General features: G+C 32.7%; 3 protein-coding genes across 6 annotated transcripts; 1 reads left to right on the top strand and 2 right to left on the bottom strand.

Moving 5' to 3' along the window:
• Positions 1 to 871: 871 nt before the first annotated feature.
• Positions 872 to 10,027, top strand: LOC101251821 (protein MEI2-like 2). 4 transcript variants are annotated; one of them, XM_069290649.1, is made up of 14 exons: positions 942 to 1,264; positions 2,296 to 2,497; positions 3,689 to 3,754; positions 3,856 to 3,984; positions 4,067 to 4,530; positions 5,260 to 5,418; positions 5,491 to 5,607; positions 5,724 to 5,875; positions 7,015 to 7,106; positions 7,239 to 8,166; positions 8,294 to 8,378; positions 8,509 to 8,577; positions 9,023 to 9,202; positions 9,388 to 10,027. In XM_069290649.1, exons 3-14 carry the CDS (start codon positions 3,712 to 3,714, stop codon positions 9,514 to 9,516), a joined length of 2,547 nt encoding a protein of 848 aa, XP_069146750.1. In that variant the 5' UTR covers positions 942 to 1,264; positions 2,296 to 2,497; positions 3,689 to 3,711; the 3' UTR covers positions 9,517 to 10,027. The 4 variants fall into 4 exon arrangements, with proteins under 4 accessions (XP_004248211.2, XP_010327100.2, XP_069146750.1 ...); XM_004248163.4 differs by lacking the exon at positions 2,296 to 2,497 and having other exon boundaries at positions 872 to 1,264; XM_010328798.4 differs by lacking the exon at positions 2,296 to 2,497 and having other exon boundaries at positions 930 to 1,264; positions 3,701 to 3,754.
• Positions 10,028 to 10,398: 371 nt separating this feature from the next.
• LOC101252123 (ribose-phosphate pyrophosphokinase 4) lies at positions 10,399 to 15,047 on the bottom strand. The gene is made up of 7 exons (XM_004248164.5): positions 14,802 to 15,047; positions 13,447 to 13,762; positions 13,079 to 13,174; positions 12,918 to 12,986; positions 12,701 to 12,829; positions 10,769 to 10,868; positions 10,399 to 10,672 (listed from the first exon to the last, which is right to left on the bottom strand). The coding sequence occupies exons 1-7, from the start codon at positions 14,927 to 14,929 to the stop codon at positions 10,542 to 10,544; spliced, it is 969 nt and encodes a 322-aa protein (XP_004248212.1). The 5' UTR covers positions 14,930 to 15,047; the 3' UTR covers positions 10,399 to 10,541.
• A 2,966-nt stretch (positions 15,048 to 18,013) lies between these two features.
• On the bottom strand, positions 18,014 to 18,975 carry LOC104649471 (uncharacterized). Its single transcript, XM_010328799.4, has one exon. It carries the CDS (start codon positions 18,888 to 18,890, stop codon positions 18,057 to 18,059), a length of 834 nt encoding a protein of 277 aa, XP_010327101.2. The 5' UTR covers positions 18,891 to 18,975; the 3' UTR covers positions 18,014 to 18,056.
• Positions 18,976 to 19,388: the final 413 nt, after the last annotated feature.

Below are 19,388 nucleotides of genomic sequence, written 5' to 3'. Positions count from 1 at the left end.
AATCAAACCTTCTCATCCATTTTATATATATATAAAATTTGTATTGTTTGAATAATTATTTTTAATATAATAAATTATTATAGATTTATGGAAAAGAAATCTTATAAATAAATTATATGATTAGAGAATACTTTTTTTCTTTTTCGAGATTTAAACTTTTTGATGAAAAAAATTAGACTTTAATGTCAAGTTTATATACTCTAGTATTTTGTTTGAATGATTGTAACATATAGTATTATATTCTTTTAATAAATATAACGCATGAATAGATTATTTATTTTTTATTTTTACATAATGTCACACGTTTATAATTTGAGTGATACGTCTATTAAAAAAAGTAAGATACGAGATTAACAACATGATTACACTAAATAGGTTGTTAGATAAACGTGATTTTTAATTATTAGATATATTAATTAATTTATACGATATAATGTAATAAAATTTAAATAACAATCAGAATAAATATTTTATTTAAACTAATAATACAATATATTAATACCATTTAAATGAGATAAGTAGTTGATAATCATCAAAGATTATAATATCAAATTCGATATATTTTTAATTAAAAACTTCATATCTAAATGTACAAACTATTACTTATAAAATATTTCTTATAATCAAAGATCTCAGATATGAATCTTAAAAAAAAAAAAAAATACACTCTCAAACTATCATATATGATATACAGATATCATTTTATTTTTGAACATATTGACAAATATATTCTTTATATTAACGAAAACACAATACAATCTTATTTGTTCAAAAGTATGACGGAATATATGCATTTCACTTACGGTAATTTGAAATACATTTAATTTTTTTCTAAAATAAATTATTTTTTGACTTTTCTGACACGAATCTGAAATAATCGAATGCGATAAAAACTTGAAGATCTTAAGCATTTATATTTCTTTTCCTTTTGTGTTTTTTTTGGTGTGTGTTAACTTTTTCTGCAATTATAGATACTTTCTGAGCTCTCTCTCTAAGCTCCAATCATTCTCCTCTCTCTCTCTCTCTCCTCTTTTGGTCCAATTTTGGTTTCTGGGTTTCTCTCTCTAGAAGTTCTTCACTGGTGTCACGGCGGGAGAAAAGGAAGTGAAAGTGTAGAAGCAAGCAATTCCTCTGTTTTTACGAAAACTGTTTAATTTTCTTCTTTGCTGCTAAATCATCTATTGGGGACTCTATTTTGGTATTAGCTTTGTGTTGGGAGTGTGCGATCATCCTGATTTTGGTCCAATTGCAACCGTTTCATGAGGTAATTTTTTTATTCCACCTTTTTTGGGGGGATTTTCTGGGCTTTTTGTGTTAGTAGAATATATTTATTTTGGGAAATTTTAAGTGGGTGTTTGAGTTCTTGGTTGAATTCATTGAATTTTGTGTGATGGGGTTGTTGATTTTGTTGTTTTCTTGATTTTAGGTGTAAAAAGTTGTGATCTTTTTTGGGTTTTAGCTGATTTTAGTTTTTATGGGAGGTAAGAAATGTGAAATCAATTGTTTGTTTGGAGTTTTTTTGGCAGTTTCAGCTTTTTTTGTATGGGATATGGTTGACCAGCAATTGAAGTGAATTCGAATAACTTAATATGCTTATGGGTTTGATAAGTTCAGTAGAGTATTTTATTTTTTGGAATTTGCTTGAATTCTTGAATTTTGTGTGTTTTCTGTGGCAGATTGTGTTGATCTTTGGTCTTAATTGTAAAAAGTTGTGATCTTTTTTTGGGTTTTAGCTAATTTCAGCTTTATGGTAGGTAAAATGGTGAAATCAATTATTTGTTTAGAGTTTCTATGCTAGTTTCAGCTTTTTTGATATGGGGTATGTTTGACCAGCAATTAAAGTGAATAGCAATAACTTAATATCAGTAGAATATTTTATTTTTTGAAATTTAAGTGTGTGTTTGAGTTCTTGCTTAAATGTGTTGAATTTCATGTGTTTTGTATGGCAGATTGTGTTATTCTTTGGTTTTAGGTGTATAAAGTTGTGATCCTTTTTTGGGTTTGAGCTAATTTTAGTTTTTATGGGAGGTAGGAATGTTGAAATCAATTGTTTGCTTTAGAGTTTCTTTGTTCCAGCTTTTTTGATACGGGGTATGGTTGACCAGCTAATACAGTGAATCTCGAGGAGTTAATATCAGTAAAATATTTTACTCTTTGGAAATTTAAGTGGGTGTTCAGGTTTTTGCTTGAATTTGTTGAATTTTGTCTGTTTTGTGTGGCAGATAGTGTTATTCTTTGGTTTAGGTGTAAAAAGTTGTGATTTTTTTTTGTTTTTTGGCTGATTTCATTTTTCAGGGGAGGTAATAATGGTGAACCAATTGTTTATTTGGCGTTTCTTTGCAAGTTTGCTTATGTGGTTTGATGAGTTTCAGCATCTTTGATATGGTATTGGGTTTGACCAGCAAGTATAATCCAAGAGCTGATCTTTTCCTTTTTGTTTTGGAGCTGAAATTGTTTCACCTTCTATTGTGGGTTTGCACGAACTATTAAGTTAAAAGTTAGTAGCTGAGCTTTATGTTAGTGTTGTCATCACTTATATGGCTATGTTGATAATGATATTGGTAATTAATGGTTTCAGTTGACAATGATGGCAATCATGTTTCTTTCTTTGTGTGGCAATGAGATTTGATAAATGTCAGTTGATTATCGGTTTGGGTTGGTTTACCAGTTGGAATCCTGGGCTGATCTTTCCTTTTTGTCTTGACTTGTTTCAGTTCTATTGCAGTTTACCAAAGCATTGGACTTTTAGTTAATATTTCGTACTAAAAAAACTACTTCTCAATCTCAACCTAGTTTGATTCAACTTTGTAAACTCCTCTGTATTTGTCCTGTTCTATTTGAGACAGTTTCATCTTTGTACTCGATAATTTTTTTTTTTATATATAATTAGATGTTCTCTAAATTTAGCAGCCTAGCTTATTATTCGTATTGCCATTTCTTATATGAATAGGTTGAAAAGTACATTATCAAAAGGTTGAATAGGTTGAGAATGATTTTGGTACTTTTTGTGGACTCTTCCTTGTTACATGTTGATTTATTATTATGTGACATTATAATGGTCTCTGTGTAAAAACGGGTGAAAGAGAGATCTTACTTTGTGATATATATTGAATGGTTGCTCTTTTGGTGCTTAGTTCTTTATCAAGTATAGGATATTGCTCTTCCCTTTTTTAACTGTTCGTAACTTGTGAGTTATTGTTCCATGCAAGCATCGTTTCAGTTTTTTCTTTCTGCACTCAAATGCTCATCATTGTAAAATACATATGCCTAATTGCAAGTTTTGAAACTCTTTATGTTATAATGCTTATCATTCATGTCAGTTAGTATTTTTGTTGAAATATCCGAGAAGAGATATTTAGTTTGTTAACTCATAGATGTTCAAAAACCTTTAGGTTAACTTGATGTGAACAACTCACTTACTGCTACAAAGATGAATATGTTCTGATTTTGTTTCATTCTTTGGGTTCTAGGGGAAATTTTGTGCAAAACTTCTTCCAATAACTATCTTAGTGCTCTTTGTATGTATTTTATATGCTATGTCACTTGTTTGATCAAGTAACCTTGCCAAGCTTATTGAAAGAGTCCTATCTGATATTATTAGGCAAATCGCAATGTATAGCACTTAACAGTTTAGTTCTAGGTACTTGCCCTTTTTGAATCATGCTTCTCACGGCATTTTATTTCTTAGTCGTGTTTGCAGGAACTGACTAAATGGAGAAGCCTTTAAAGAAACCTATGTCAAACGACTCTGAAGGTAAAACTATTCTTTTAGCCTATGTAAAGCATAAACAGTTTGATACAATTTTGTTGTGCTCTCGATGAATTTACACGGTACATTCTTTTACGTCCGAATAGCTGCTTCAACAAAGGCTCCTTACAAAGAGAAGAATGCTTGGGCCATTCCCCTTGGATCCACTGCATATCATGCATCAACTGATACAAGCTTGTTCTCTAGCTCATTGCCTGTGCTACCACATGCAAAATGTGAGTATAATCTTATTTTTCGATTGTCTCTGTGTCCTTCAATTTTAGGCCAAGTCCTGTAACTGTTTTTGTTAATGTGCAGTAAACTTCAATGAGTCTGAGCACTATGGTCAATCCATTGACGATAGCTCACCTAGCTTAAGCAAGCTTCAATTGGAAGATAAAATTAAAGATCCGTTAGAAGAGGTTGAGTCAAGTCCAGTTGGGTTCTTGCTTCCAGGGGATGAAGATGAGCTACTAGCAGGCTTAATGGATGACTTTGATCTTAGTGGATTACCGTCTCAGCTGGAGGACTTGGAAGATGATTTTTTTGGCAGTGGAGGACTAGAAATGGAACCTGAGGATCAAAATAATTTACTGAACGGTTTTGCAACCTTAAGCATGTATGACGGTATTCCTGGAAGCAGTAGTGGACATTATAGTGTTCCAAATGGGGCTGCAACTGTTGTGGGGGAACACCCATATGGAGAGCATCCATCAAGGACATTATTCGTTCGAAATATTAACAGCAATGTAGAGGACTCGGAGTTGAAATCCCTCTTTGAGGTAATACGTAACTTACCATATTCTTTAAATTTGCCTCTGTTAACTTGCTTTTCTTTTTTCCGTACTTCATTTATTGCAGATTTGCAGTTGAAAAGCTTGTTCATTCTGTTTGTGCTAGGATTATTTTCTTTTGGGTGATTTCATATTCTTGAACGGTAAAGTTGTCTCTGTGACCCGTAGGTCACGGGCTCGAGCCGTGGAAGCAGCCACTAATGCTTGCATTAGGATAGGGTGTCTACATCACACCCCTTGAGGGGGTCCCGCATTAGGATAGGGTGTCTACATCACACCCCTTGAGGGGGTGGGACCCTTCTCCGAATCCTACTAGTGTGGGATGCTCACTGGGCTGCCCTCCTTCCTTATCTAGTTTCTCTGGTCACATATCACTGGGCTCAGAGGTGTCATGTGTTTTGCTTCTATGGAATTAAGACAGAATAAAAACAGATGACTGGGCATTATTCTGGTTAGGTTGGTTTTTTTTTTAAAAAAATCTTTTGGCTAATGAATTGAAGTTGAAGAATTTGACCTGTAATCTGCTACTTTAGCCTCTGTATTATATTCATGCTTCCGTTTTCAGAGCTTGATTCCGGTCTCTTTTTCTTTTTCTGTGCTCTGTGTTTGTCTATTAATTCTTAAAGAGGTTTTCACTTCATTCGTCACTGGAGTCCTTGATCTGTATCGATTTTGATGGGAGACTTCTAACCTAGTGTTACTATACCTTTTTTGAAGCAATTTGGTGATATCAGAACCCTATATACTGCATGCAAGCATAGGGGCTTTGTGATGATATCTTACTATGACATCCGAGCTGCTCGAACTGCAATGCGTGCTCTACAAAATAAGCCCTTGAGACGAAGAAAGCTCGACATTCATTTTTCCATTCCCAAGGTTTGAATCCACTAAGACATATGCTAACTTGGAAAGACAATTCTAACTAATGTCCTTTGTTGTTATATCCAGGAAAATCCGTCAGAGAAAGATATTAACCAAGGAACTCTTGTCGTGTTCAACTTGGATCCATCGGTATCCAACGAGGATCTTCGGCAAATCTTTGGAGTGTATGGGGAAGTCAAGGAGGTATCAAGTTTACTTGATTGTTCACTGTTACTGCTATATTATTTTGTTGTTCTTGTGTTTATCCATAATTCTTGAACTTTTAAGCTTCACTAAATCATGTTGTATGCAAAATACAGATTAGAGAAACACCACATAAACGCCATCACAAATTCATCGAATTCTACGATGTCAGAGCAGCTGATGCAGCTCTTAAAGCATTAAATCGTAGTGACATTGCTGGAAAGCGGATAAAACTTGAACCCAGCCGACCTGGTGGAGCCCGTCGAAAGTACGTTCTGGCTCTGCTATAAAAAAATTGCATTTCTTTTCACTTTCCGGTGTAATTTCGCGATGAAATTTATAAGCTAGCATTTTTGCCCTAATTTACAAGTGCTTATGGACAGACATGCATGAGAAAAAGGAAGATAACTTAATGCAAAAGAAAGAAAGTGAAGCGAAAAGTAATCCCTTTAGTGTTTAGCATGCTAGCATTTCTTGGATCTTTTTGCATGTTGATCAGTGATGAATGCTCTGTTAGGAGCCTACAACCTCATTACTCCATTTGAGCGTAACTATTGACTGTCAAATTGTATCACTGAAAGTTGACTGGTGATAAGAGTTACTTTCTTTTTGGGTATTATCTTCAGTTAGTAGCCTGCAACACCATTGATCCGGTAATAAAAGAACACCACTGCTCCACTAATATGGATTTTGGACTTGACTTACTGTCAAAATATAGCTGCAAAAGTGCAATTCTGTTACAAATATGCTTGGTTATGTTATACTTGCGTTTCTGTTTCAAGTATTACAGGGTTTTTAACTGCCTCCTTCACATCTTTAGCCTAATAATTCTACGGATGAATTATGACAGATGGCAATGTTGCAGCCACATATTTTACTATGCCTTATCAGTTATATGTATTACTATGGTGCTATGATAATTTTTCTACTTTGTAATGTATCTGATGTTCGAATTTCTCTTGTGACTTCTCTGAGTTTAGTTCTTAAGGGTGAATTTTTATTTATTTTCACTTGTTGAATGTACTATAGACTGTTGGCCATGATTTTACTCATTCTATGTTTTTTATAGCATTGGTAATTTAGGCAGGTCTCTGTTACTTGTATCACGCTTGCATTTCCATGTGAAGATATTTGGCTGCAGGCCTTGTTCTAGGGTGATATTTGGACTCTTCCAGCACTCCCCTCACCTTTCAAAAAATTTGCTTTGAATGTTACAAACAGCTGATGAGTATGAATCAAATACATATAAAGAACGTCTCAAAGACGCATTAGTGTATTCTCCAGCCTTCTCCTTTTCCCAAGAAATCTGTTATAATCACTCTCCTTCTGCAGAGGCTTATTGTTTTTGGTATATTATGCAAGTTGTTAACCAGTTAGGAAGAAACTTAATTTTCTTTTCATGTCTAGTTTGATGCAGCAACTAACTCAAGAATTGGAACACGATGAAATTCGATCATTTAGGCACTCAGTTGGATCACCGGTAGCCAGCTCTCCTCCAGGTATTTCCATTATCGTAATTGATGCTGTTTTTAATATTTCTTTAATTGTTGATTTAGTAGCATAACTGCTGATGTCAACCTGGGAGAGTCTGACCTGATAAAATGATATGATAATGGTGTTATATCTAACAGGCAGCTGGTCAAACTTCGGCAGTCCAGTTGAACCCAACCCGTTGCGAGGTTATAGTCAATCACCTGGTCTGAGAAATCTCAGCCCTGTAAATGGTAATCTTATGCCAGGGCTGGCCTCTATTCTTCCTGGACACCTCTCAAGTCCGAAGATTGCACCCATTGGTAAAGATCCTGCAAGGGTTGGCCATTTGAATCAGGTAACTTCTAGTCCAAAGTCATCTCAAGGAATGGGTTATCAGCATTCTTTTTCAGTCCCTGAGCAGAAACCGGCTTTAAGCATAGGATCTGTGCCATTTGGTAACTCTAAGGCATCCGGTACTGGAACGCTTTCTGGTCCACAGTTTCTTTGGGGTAGTCCCCCTATTCACTCAGAGCGATCCGACTCTCCTATCTGGCCAGCTTCATCAATGGCACGTCCATTCGCATCAAATGGACAAGGACAGGGCTATCTCCATTCCCGTAGGCAAAGCTCTTTCCTTGGATCACATCACGTGGGGTCTGCTCCATCTGGAAATCCTTTGGATAGGCATTTTGGTTTTTTCCCAGAATCTCCTCAAACATCATATATGAACCCACATGCATTTGGCAGTGGAGGTTCTAGTCATAACGCAAATCAGGTGATGAATATAGGTAGCCTTGGAGCAATGAACATGGGTGGTGCTCTTACTGGGAACTTTACTGAAAGTGGTTCTCCTAGCTCTAGAATGATGCCATTGACAAGGAATGGACCTATATTTTTTGGAAATGGCTCATATGGAGGAGCAGGAACAGTTAATGGTGAAGGGCTGATTGAACGTGGTCGAAATCGAAAAATTGAAAGTGGTGGTAATCAGATTGACAACAAGAAACAGTATCAGCTTGATTTGGAGAAGATCATGAGTGGAGGAGATACAAGGACCACCTTGATGATTAAGAACATCCCGAACAAGTAAGAACTCTCAAAATTGTTCAACATTACTATTTAAAAAAAAAAAAGAACTATCGAAATTGTAAATCATGTGCGTTTTGGTAAGATTTTAACGCTTAATACTTTGTGTTTTTCTTCTTCATTTAAGATACACTTCAAAGATGCTACTTGCAGCAATTGATGAGTCTCATAAGAGTACATACGATTTTATCTATTTGCCAATTGATTTCAAGGTAGTGTACTTTTTTCATTTGTTGATATTTTTTGACAAGTTTATACAGAACTCTCCTCTAATCTCTAAACTTTGAGTGCCTTGTTTACGTTGAAGGTAGAACTAATTGTTTCACTGTTTTTCTGTTTCAGAATAAATGTAATGTTGGTTATGCCTTCATTAACATGGTGTCTCCTGCACATATCGTCTCCTTTTACGAGGTTGAGTTCTTTCCCAATTCCTTTTGGTGGTTTTTTTCTGGCGTGTAGCAAGCATAAACTTGTAATAACCACATGGTCCCTCCATCCCAGTTTATGTTGCAGTGTTTGACTAGACGCGGAGTATAAGAAAAAAAGGAAGACTTGTGGTGTAAAATAGGCCATAGACATCTCTGAGACTCAAACTCATCTAAGTGTAAATGAGAAGTTTAAAGTAAAATTGTTTTTAAATAAGGAAGTTTGGCATTCTTTTGAAACAGGCTAAAAAAGGAGAATATGATGCATAAATTGGGACATAGGGAGTATTTATTTGGTGAAGATTTTGCAGCCATTGAATGTGGTGTATTTCTCTCTTTCAGGAAAATTTTGCATGTATATGTTTGTCTCCATAACTAATCTGGATGTTCTGTATATTCTAGAATGGCTATAATCTTAGAAACTTGTGCAGGCATTCAATGGAAAGAAGTGGGAAAAGTTTAACAGTGAAAAAGTTGCATCATTGGCTTACGCACGTATCCAGGGAAAGGTAGCTCTGGTTACTCACTTCCAAAACTCAAGCTTGATGAATGAAGACAAAAGATGCCGACCAATTCTTTTCCAGTCAGAGGGCCAAGAGGCAGCTGATGAGGTACAATTAGTCATAGAGTAGAGTGTAACTGAATAACTCCCTTGTGGTGAATTAGCCTTGTTGGGCTTACGGAAACATCTAGATTGTCTGAAAAACAAGTCTATCCTCCATAACTGTTGTCCGCTAGCAGAAATAACATGGTGTTCATATGCTTATAAACTGATTGCTTTTTTGTTTTTTTCCAGGAAACGTTGCCATCCAGCAATCTGAATATTTGTATCCGTCGGCCTGATGGGTCATATTCAGGAGATTCTCTTGATAGCCCAACAAGCGATATAGATGGGAGACCAGAGCTATTCACTGGAAGCAGCTGACCCTCAACCGTGGCAATGGGTGTTCTAACTGTGAATAGAAATTCAAGTACATAATTTGTCAATGAAACCAGGAAACTGCATATAGTTACTTATGTGAGCTAGTTGTGTCTGCTTTTTGGATGGAGGACACTCTAGAGCATGTAGGACGAATTGTTACAGAGGCCGCGAGCATTTTGTTTATATGTAGAATGATGACAATTGATCTATTTAACAGTGGGGGAAAGTAAAATAAGGTTTTAAGCATTCAGCCAACTTGTGAAGTCTCTCTCTGCTGCTGATATGCTTTTGCCACAGTTTGGCTGTTATGCTTCTTGTTGTGATGAGATTCTCTTGACTAATGCATAATTTTTTATGTTATACTTGTGGGGCTGTTTCATAAGTGTATAGGATGGAGATTGACAGACCCTACATTTTTTCTTGAATCATGTAATGACTGGCTTACTGTTGTATTCATCACATTTGTGGTTAAACTGGAGCTTTTGTTGTCTATGGAAATCTGTGTTATATGTTATCGTGGTTGACGGACATTTTTAAGATGGTTAATTATGGAGCAAGGATATAAGATGTGTATTATCGATCTTTGACTTGTTTGGTATTGAGGCATAGTCGATGGTTCACCAGAGAAAGAACCTTTTAAGGGTTAGTGGTGGTCTTTATGTTGCAACAACAATATGACTTTATTCACTGTTTGGGTTTAAATGTCAAGATTAGGTACATCCAGATAACAATATTGTTTATCTGAACCAATTTTTCGATTAAAATAGCAAAATGGTACTCTAGTGAACATATTATATAACATAACATGAAAAAACAGCCTCTAGAAATAGATAACTTGGTTGTTATAGGACACGTGAAATATTGTTATAGAGAACGGACGTGTAATTTGATAAGAGTTCCGTTAAATAGAGCTCACAATGACTGTCACAGAGTTGAGCAACAAGACAAGTTTCCGTTACAACAGCAAATCATGCCAGTGAACAAATTTTCAACACTCGTTTCACTATAACTGATCCTATCTAATGTTCTTAGATTTGAAGAGCATCAGCTATTGATCCTGCCAAACTAATAACTTCAAATGGAGCCTTATTGGCGACGGCTTTCACAGTATGAGGACATGAATCTGTCGTCCAAAAGTAAGTGAATGCTTTCTCAGAGCCTACACAAGAAAAACATGGGCGATGTCAGAAACTCGGATGATAAGGAGATGCTGAAACTGAAAGGAAGGTGGATGTAGTTTCAGAGAGTTACTTACCATCATTCTTGTGAAGAAAACGCTCCCATGACCGATTTGGGAAAATTCCATGGGTTACATAAGCACTAACTTTTGATGCACCATGAGAGGCCAAAACTTTCTGGGGTTAACCATAGCATCAAATTAGTACAGTATTAGCAACTTGTCATATGAACGAACTCATCAAAGTTGAGTAGCACCGCGCCTTTAGACAACAGTGCATTAAAAGGTGGAGGTGTGGACCTTAAAAGTAGATTTCTGTGACTTAAGAATGTTGCTAGTTTTAAAGTGAATCGACTCTTACTGTGCATTCTCTAACTTCCTACCTCCTTTTCCCTTCTTTTCTCGTTTTTTTAATTCAATAATCCAATTTGACATGGATTGTTGGGATGCTTAAGTTTTTGCCTCATCCAGTTAGAAGGTATAAACCCCCGAAATCTCCTCACTGCTGAAGGCAAGAAGGTAAATAATGACACAGAGCAATCAGAACAATTACTCGACCAACCAAAGACAGATCCGTCTTACACCCCCATTAAAACTAAAAATCATATATTATTATAGGCATAATACATAAATATACCCTTTAACTTGGCTTCGAATAACATATATGCCCTTCAATTTTGAGTTTGCACAAGTAGACACTTAAACTTGTATAAAATTGAACAAATAGACACACACGTCCTACATGTCATCCTACATGTCATTTTTTGTCTTATGTGGTGTCTTACGTGTATTTTTCCATGTAGGACTCATGTGTTTATTTGTTTAAAAGTTGAATAGTTAAATTGTTTGTTTGTGCATTATGAAAGTTAGAGATCAAAGTTAAAATTTGAAGCCAAGTTTAGGGTTCAATATATGTATTATGCCATTATTATAAGTGGGAACAAAAAAATTGAAAGTTGAAATACCAAAATAACCCTATATAGTTGAGTTACTACAATAATACCATTATATTATTATTATTGATTATTATTATTATTATTAAATAGTAATTTAAGTTCCATAACAGAAAACTTTTTACATACCACTAAAATGTTACTGTAATAATTTGAAGTGCATTTATGAGTATTCCTTTTGCCATTATGATTGAGTTGCATTAACAATTTTTTTTTTAATTGCTGAATTTTGAGCACTTAAAACAATTACCGTTTTAGATTAAAAAAACTTAAACATTAGAGCATATGAAGAGAGAGGTTAGAGCATATGGAGAGATTCATACAATATCAATATTTAATTGAAGAGAATACATGGTTAGATGTCACAATTTATTATTTTTCACTTCTTAATGACTTTAATTGCTAAACTTTTTAGCTTCTACAATTAAATACATTCATTCACAACCTTTCATATACACAATTTCTCTCGTTATAAATTGAATAGAAAATATTCGTCCATTACACTTTATATTTTCACATCTTATAGTTCTTATGTAATCTTTTATTGATTGGTCATTTTTTTTTTCATTTTGTATGGTAATATAGTGTTAGATATTTGGCAATCTTGACAAATCATATAATTGAAGTAGTAATCTTTTTTTTTAACCAATAATATAGTGTATCCCACATGATTAAAAGAAAAAGTTTTTATCAATACAATCAGAAATTCTTCAGATTCTATTGATCTTTGCAAGTTGCAACCTTAGTTGAATGTTTTACCAGAAACATCATTTTTACCCTTTAAACATTGTATAATGCATCAATTATTCTAAAATAATTATATCATTTGAAATGTTTTGGTATTAAATAACATGGGATACACGTGCAACGTACGTGTTCGAGAACTAGTACATAAATAAGAGTAAAGAACACGGTAAAACCAGAGTTCCATGAGACCAGCTGGACCAAGAGGTGTTAAAAAGTTTCAAATTACTGTCACATCTGGGGAGTAGACATATTTAAGTACACTTGACAAATATATTACAAACCCTTATCAGATCTAAAGAGGCAGTAGTACCTGGCATTCAATTAGGGTACCTCCAGACTGGACCAAATCGTCAACAATGACCACATGACAGCCAGCAGGATTACCCTCTTTTAGCCTGACGATTCTCTTATCACCTTCACGCACTTTAGTGCAGATAACCTAAATGACATAATCTGCTGATTACACAAAAGTTCAAGATTGGGTAACAGGCAGAAACCAAAGTAGAAAATTATAATTTTTAACTAACAGTGGGATAATGAACTAGTTGCTTGTGAAACCTCTTCCAAGCTCCATCATCAGGAAAGGCTATAACTATCTGGAAAATAAAATGACATTAGAATGTCACTACAATCAAGATAATTTATTGAAAAAACACATACAAAAAAGCCCAGTAGGACTCCAGCCCACCTTTTCAGAGTTAGGAAGTTGCTGAAGACGTTGCTTCAGCAGTGGAATTCCAGTCTCAAACAGAGGCAGCACATTATCTCCAAAATAGAACCTCTCCTACAGAACAGAGAGAAGTATTTCACCATTAGAAAGATGAAATTTGCAGTATAACTATGGACTTCTCTGGGAACACACACAAAAAGAGCATAGCCTAAAAGCTAAAATAGGATATCTAACATGATTATGTGAAAGAAAAAGAAGTCATGCTTCCAAAAGATCGCAAACTCCAATTACCAATCAAACTAAAGAATCTAGGATACAAATAGCCAAAGCGACAATCACATCAAATAAGAGCGCAACGTGAATACAAAATGTACAACTAAATCAACCTGCAATGCATGTATGTCATAGATAACTAAGCTGGTTGGACCACCCCTTGATATTGGAATATTTGATATTATTCTGGCCATGGTAAATGCAGTGGCCACATCTCCTTCTTCCTCCATCCTCTCAAAGGTACCAGTTGGGAAGAAAGGTAACACAAGCGTAAATGAGGCGACAAACAGCCTTGGAAGTGCGAATATCACAGAAAGCTGTTCAAAGATGACTGCAGGTGAGCTGAAAGATGCTAGAAAAGCAACATGCTGCCCGCGGATATCATGTGCATTGTTTATAAAGAGATTTGGGAAACCATCAGCAAAACTCCTGGTACATGAATCCACATATTGATAAGCATTTGCCGCATGTAAGATTCAATGCTAACAACGGTACAATAATAGCATCATGTCAAAGCTATTAGCATTCAAATTGTCAATTGAAAGCCTGATTATTTGGCCAATTACATAATATGCAGGAACTTAATAATCGAACTTTGTGTAACCAATGCAAAAATGATGTTATAACTTATAAGCCTTCTTGTTTACCCTGGCTATTGTTGAAAACAATCACCTTTTTTACCACTAAACTGAAGAAACTAATCCCAGATTAAAGTATAATAACTGGCTAATTGTAGTCTTTCCTCAATTGAACTTTAGTACCAAGCATCTGTTTCACACCCTACTAGAAAATAAAGTCTATGCGTCTGCTTTACCTTAGTCATAAGACTATTCACAACACCAACAAATGAAGGAAGCTTCAAAGGTAGCGATAATGGCTGTGTACAACCCACTCTCCCCATAGTGGAACTATAATGAGTATGTTATTGTTGTAATTACAACATTGTCAACCACAATATAGAACTTTAACCCCCCCACCCTTACCCCCTCACCAAAAGAAAAGCTTTCTACAATAAAAAGGAGGAACCTTGATTCTATTTTGGCAGGAGTGGTGCTACAGCTTCACCTACCGTTCAACAGAACCCAACAACTTCACCTCAAACCATGTATTTGCATTTGAAAAATCCACTTAATTTGTAAAAATAATTAATCGAGAACCTTACCAATCTGCAATTTCCAAAACTCAAAATCCTAGCTCCGCCTCTATTAACTCATTTTGAATTCGACCCAAATCATAATTCCCCCATTTTAACCCTTTAAACATGAAACATCACCCATCCCCAATACACAATCCGAATCACCCCCAAATCCTAACAAGTAAAGGAGGTACCTTTATTCGATTTCGAATTCGACCCACTTATTTTTTCTACATGAAATTCAAGTAAAGACCACAAATTTGCGTATATACCAAGCAGATGATACAAATACAATAACAAGAGATGCAAAGAGGATTAAAAAAAAAAAAAAACCTCCAGTTAATAGAATGGAGGGTAATAGAATCGGATTCCGAAGCGATTTTGCGAGCAACATCTTCCATCTCAACACAGTAATAGAGAAGCACTTGCTTCTTCATCTTCTTCATAGCTGAATTCTCCATCAAAACCCCACAGTAGCAGAGACTCTGTGAGAAACAAGCCGAGGGTTTTAGTCCTACAGCAATTTGGTGTATTATATATCCAAACTAGTTCTCGACATGTTTTGCACGTGAGTCCTACGAATAAATATATATATATATATATATATTAGTTTTTGAACACGTATAACTTATGTGTATTTTATATTATTTTAAACTATACGAATACATAGTTACTTATGAACTATTGTGCTCTTAATATAGTCTATGTTTACATTTCAAAGTTTAAATATACAAATGCATGCACAGATCAATTTATATCTGAATTTGAGTTTTATTGCAACAGAAATTTTTCATAAATAGATATTATACTAAAAGAGGTGAATATGCTGCTAATTTTGCAATAATACAGATAGCTAAATCGATTATATTAAAATAGATTTACGTGAAATATACTCTTTTTGGAGAAAAAATCTAACCAAAGAAGGCACATCAAATAATTAGAAAAACTCACCCTATAATACACTCTATAAAGTAATTAATGAATGAAAAAAGATTTTTCATAATAAATATCATTGAGAAGAATAAACTATGTACGACCAACAATAAAAGAGAAATTTTATATATTAAAATATGAATGAAGAAAAAAAAAAGAATTTACTATTTGAAGATAAAAGAAAGAAAATTTAATGAGTGAAATAGAGTTCCTATACACAAAAATTGTAGGGATAGTAAATAAAAGTTTTTATTGAAAAAGTTAAATTTATAGAATAAAATTACGGAAACATGAAAAGACACATGAAAAAATCAAAGGTCAAATACTATTTAAATAAATATAAAAAAGATAGAGATGAAATTTGACTTTAAAAGATCCATGAATCTCATTTAATTTCTTGTCTTTAAGGAATAATTACTCATTTTTATTTTTTTAAAATTGTGTGAGAAATTTGATTGGTCAAGATTTTGAAATGAGAATAAGAAGATTAGTAGAAGGTAAAATAGTAATTCAATTTTTCACTTTAAGTTTCCCATATATATATATATATATATATATATATATATATATATATATATATATATATATATATATATATATATATATATATATTATGCCTTTGTTTAAAATAGTAATTCAACTTTTCACTTTAAGTTTCCCATATATATATATATATATATATATTATGCCTTTGTTTAAAAAGTTGACATTTATCCTTCGTTTGTAAATTAAGAAATAATATATTTTTACCCCTTTTCACTAATAGAAGTATGAAAAGATAAAACAATTCTGAAAATTATTTAGTACTACTTTTACGTATATTTATTCTTAAATAATTTGACGATATGTCTTTTTACATTACTAATATCACAGAAGTTACAAAGATATTAATAAACGAGGCATACATTAGTATGTACTTGTTAAAAAATATCTAAAATTGAATTTATGATTTTATTTATCGGTTAAGAAACATACAAATAGTATTTAAAGGAAAGACATAATTTTCGTCTTCACAAAATATAAAACGAGATTCTCTTTTTATTGTGTAATTGAGACCATCCAAATCTCATCTTACATAACAAATATGTTAATTAAAAACGATTTACCAATATTATAAATTTAGTTGATTATTAGTACTAACTATCCAACAAATCTTATTTTAATTGATACGAGCCATATTTAATATAATTGTATTCTCCAGTATCACGATTAAAAAATTGAGTACGATAGAATAATTACGAATGTCATGTACAAAAAAAATTCCGCAACACATAACCTTGGCTAGAATTCTTAGACACAAAACTTCACAATTACAATCAATCAATAAGAAGCTTTTTTATATATTTCATAAACTATAATTTACGTGAAAATCATCCTTATTAATCGTGCTACAGAATTTCAAAATAAAAAATCTAAATATTCATTTTATCGATAAGAAGTTTTTTATATATTCAATAAATTATATTTTACGCAAAATCATCCTTATTAGTCGAGCTAAGGAATTTCAGAAATAAAAAATTTAAATATATTTTTTTAAAAAAAGAAAAAGACCTCTTGTGTTCACTATAATTAATTCTTATTCATAACACACCTAACACACCTGACAATACAAAATTGTCTCCTTGTACAAAGAATCACCATACAAAATAGTTGGCCATGAAAATTTTTTTTTTTTTTTTTTTAAAAAAGCATCATAAATTGTTTTTTCAATTATCTAAATTTAAAAAAAAAATTAATTTCATAAATTCATTTCATATTCTCCCATTTATATCCATGTTCTCATGTTTGGTGCACTCATTATTAGGGGGCATGTGGTTATATTTCCATCAAATAATTATATGGCATATTCTCCAAATCAATAATATAATATATTTCGCGTAATTTCAAGAATAAAACTTTAAAGAAGATAAAAGTATATATAGATAGTTTTATTTCTATTTTGTGATTCGATAAAAGATTATCTTTTTATATTTCATTGATCGATACAACAAAAAACATCATATCCTTTTACACAATAATAATAATATATTTAACGTAATTCGACAAGTGAAATCCATAAAAGATAGAGTATATATACATTCTTTATATCTATATTGTCATATATTTTCGGTTCAAGAAAAAATATTATACTCTCTTACAAAATTTAATAATTCATTTGGAGAATATTTTTGTTCACAAGAAGATGGATGAGAAAATCTCTCGTGTCCAACTTTATAACGGAGATGAAATTCAGAAGCAACTATAACTATATAAATTAAATATTAACCTCAAAAAAATCAAATCTTAAAATGACGACAAAATATATAATTTATACGAATTTCATCATTTTACATAAGATAGAGTATAGATAAATTCTTTATTTCTATATTGTCATGTAATTTTCAACAGATCCTCGATCAACTCAAGAAAAAATATTATATTCTCTTACAAAATTTAATAATTCATTTGAAAAATATTTTTGTTCACAAGAAGATGGATGAGAAAATCTCTCATGTCCAACTTTAAAGCGGAGATGAAATTTAGAAGTAACTATAACTATATAAATTAAATAATAACCTCAAAAAAATCAAACCCTAAAATAACGAAATATATAATTTATACGAATCTCATCGTTTTGCAAATCGATCTGATTCATTCATTTGTAAAGTTATTTACTCAAATCACAAACTTATTATAAGTTTCACATAAATGCCAAGCTGGCATTCCTAATATATCATCAATTATTTTCTCATGCCAAACATTTTTCATTTCTTTATTCAATCTTCTAAAAAATCCTTCTTTTTTCCCCTCACAATAATTCAATAACTTTACTATAGTCCTTTTATCCTTGCTCTTCCAACAACTCCGATTTAATTTCACCGACTTGACTGATTCAGATTCTGACGTAACACGTTCAGATAAACTAGCCAAACTAGTAATATACTCAACCATACCATTTACAAGACTAGATGGGGCATTACCTTGACCATCCCATAGCCATATGCGCGCCATACCTTCTTGCAATGCTAAAAACATATCGCGTTTATAATCAGGGCCTTCCAAAATCGAAGGACTTATATGTATTACAAACTCATCGTTGTTAACGATGACTGGACCAGTCAAATTTCGACTAGATAGTTGAATTATGACATGTTTGACTTGCTTCTTGATTTCATGTTGATCGTCGACAGGGTAAAGAATATTTTCAACAAATTTACTAGTCCTAAGGACTAAACGTGTTGCTTCATCGTTAGACATGTAAAAAAGATCGAAACGCTTATTTGCAATTGTACCCTTAATGGTTTCATTGACAATAGTTATGGAAAAACCTTTGGAGACTTCATAATTTGCCCATAAAGAGACTATTCCTATAAAAATGACCATAAAAAGTCTAAGGATTATACTTTGATTTGATGAATAAGAAATGATTTTGTGGTCATTTTCATAAGAATTTGTGTTGGTTTTTTGTATGAGAGGTTGAAGGAGATTTTGGTTTTTAAATTCTTCCATATATAGAGAGAAATAACAAAAAAAAAAAAAAAGATGCAATATATGAAAAAATTAATGTAGAAAGAACAAAGAAATTAGAAGAATAGAGGGTATATTATATAGTTTTATTTTTACATATATATAGACACAATGAGTGGCTACTAAGGGTCCCTTTGATCAACTTCATTTAAAAATATTCTACTTTTTTTAATATAAATTAGGGTTTTTTCATAATATTCAAAGTTTTTTCGAAAACAGTGAAATTTACATATATTTATCATTTTTAGATTTCATTAGTTACATTATTATTGTTTTACTGATAGCGCAAAAATAATACGATTATTTTAAATCACATAAAAATAAATAAAAGTAATCACTGATAATAAGTGGGGTTTAGTAATAATTTGAATTATAGGATGCGTTATGTAATAAAATTCTAAAATTAATTCGTAAAAATGAGTGAATCGATTTAGTAAATAATATTTCATAAGAGATGCGAGGAATTATTTTTCAATCAAT

This window comes from Solanum lycopersicum, chromosome 10 (assembly GCF_036512215.1).
Source record: "Solanum lycopersicum chromosome 10, SLM_r2.1".
Lineage (NCBI taxonomy): Eukaryota > Viridiplantae > Streptophyta > Magnoliopsida > Solanales > Solanaceae > Solanum > Solanum lycopersicum.
This window is presented reverse-complemented; position numbering and strand designations above follow the sequence as displayed.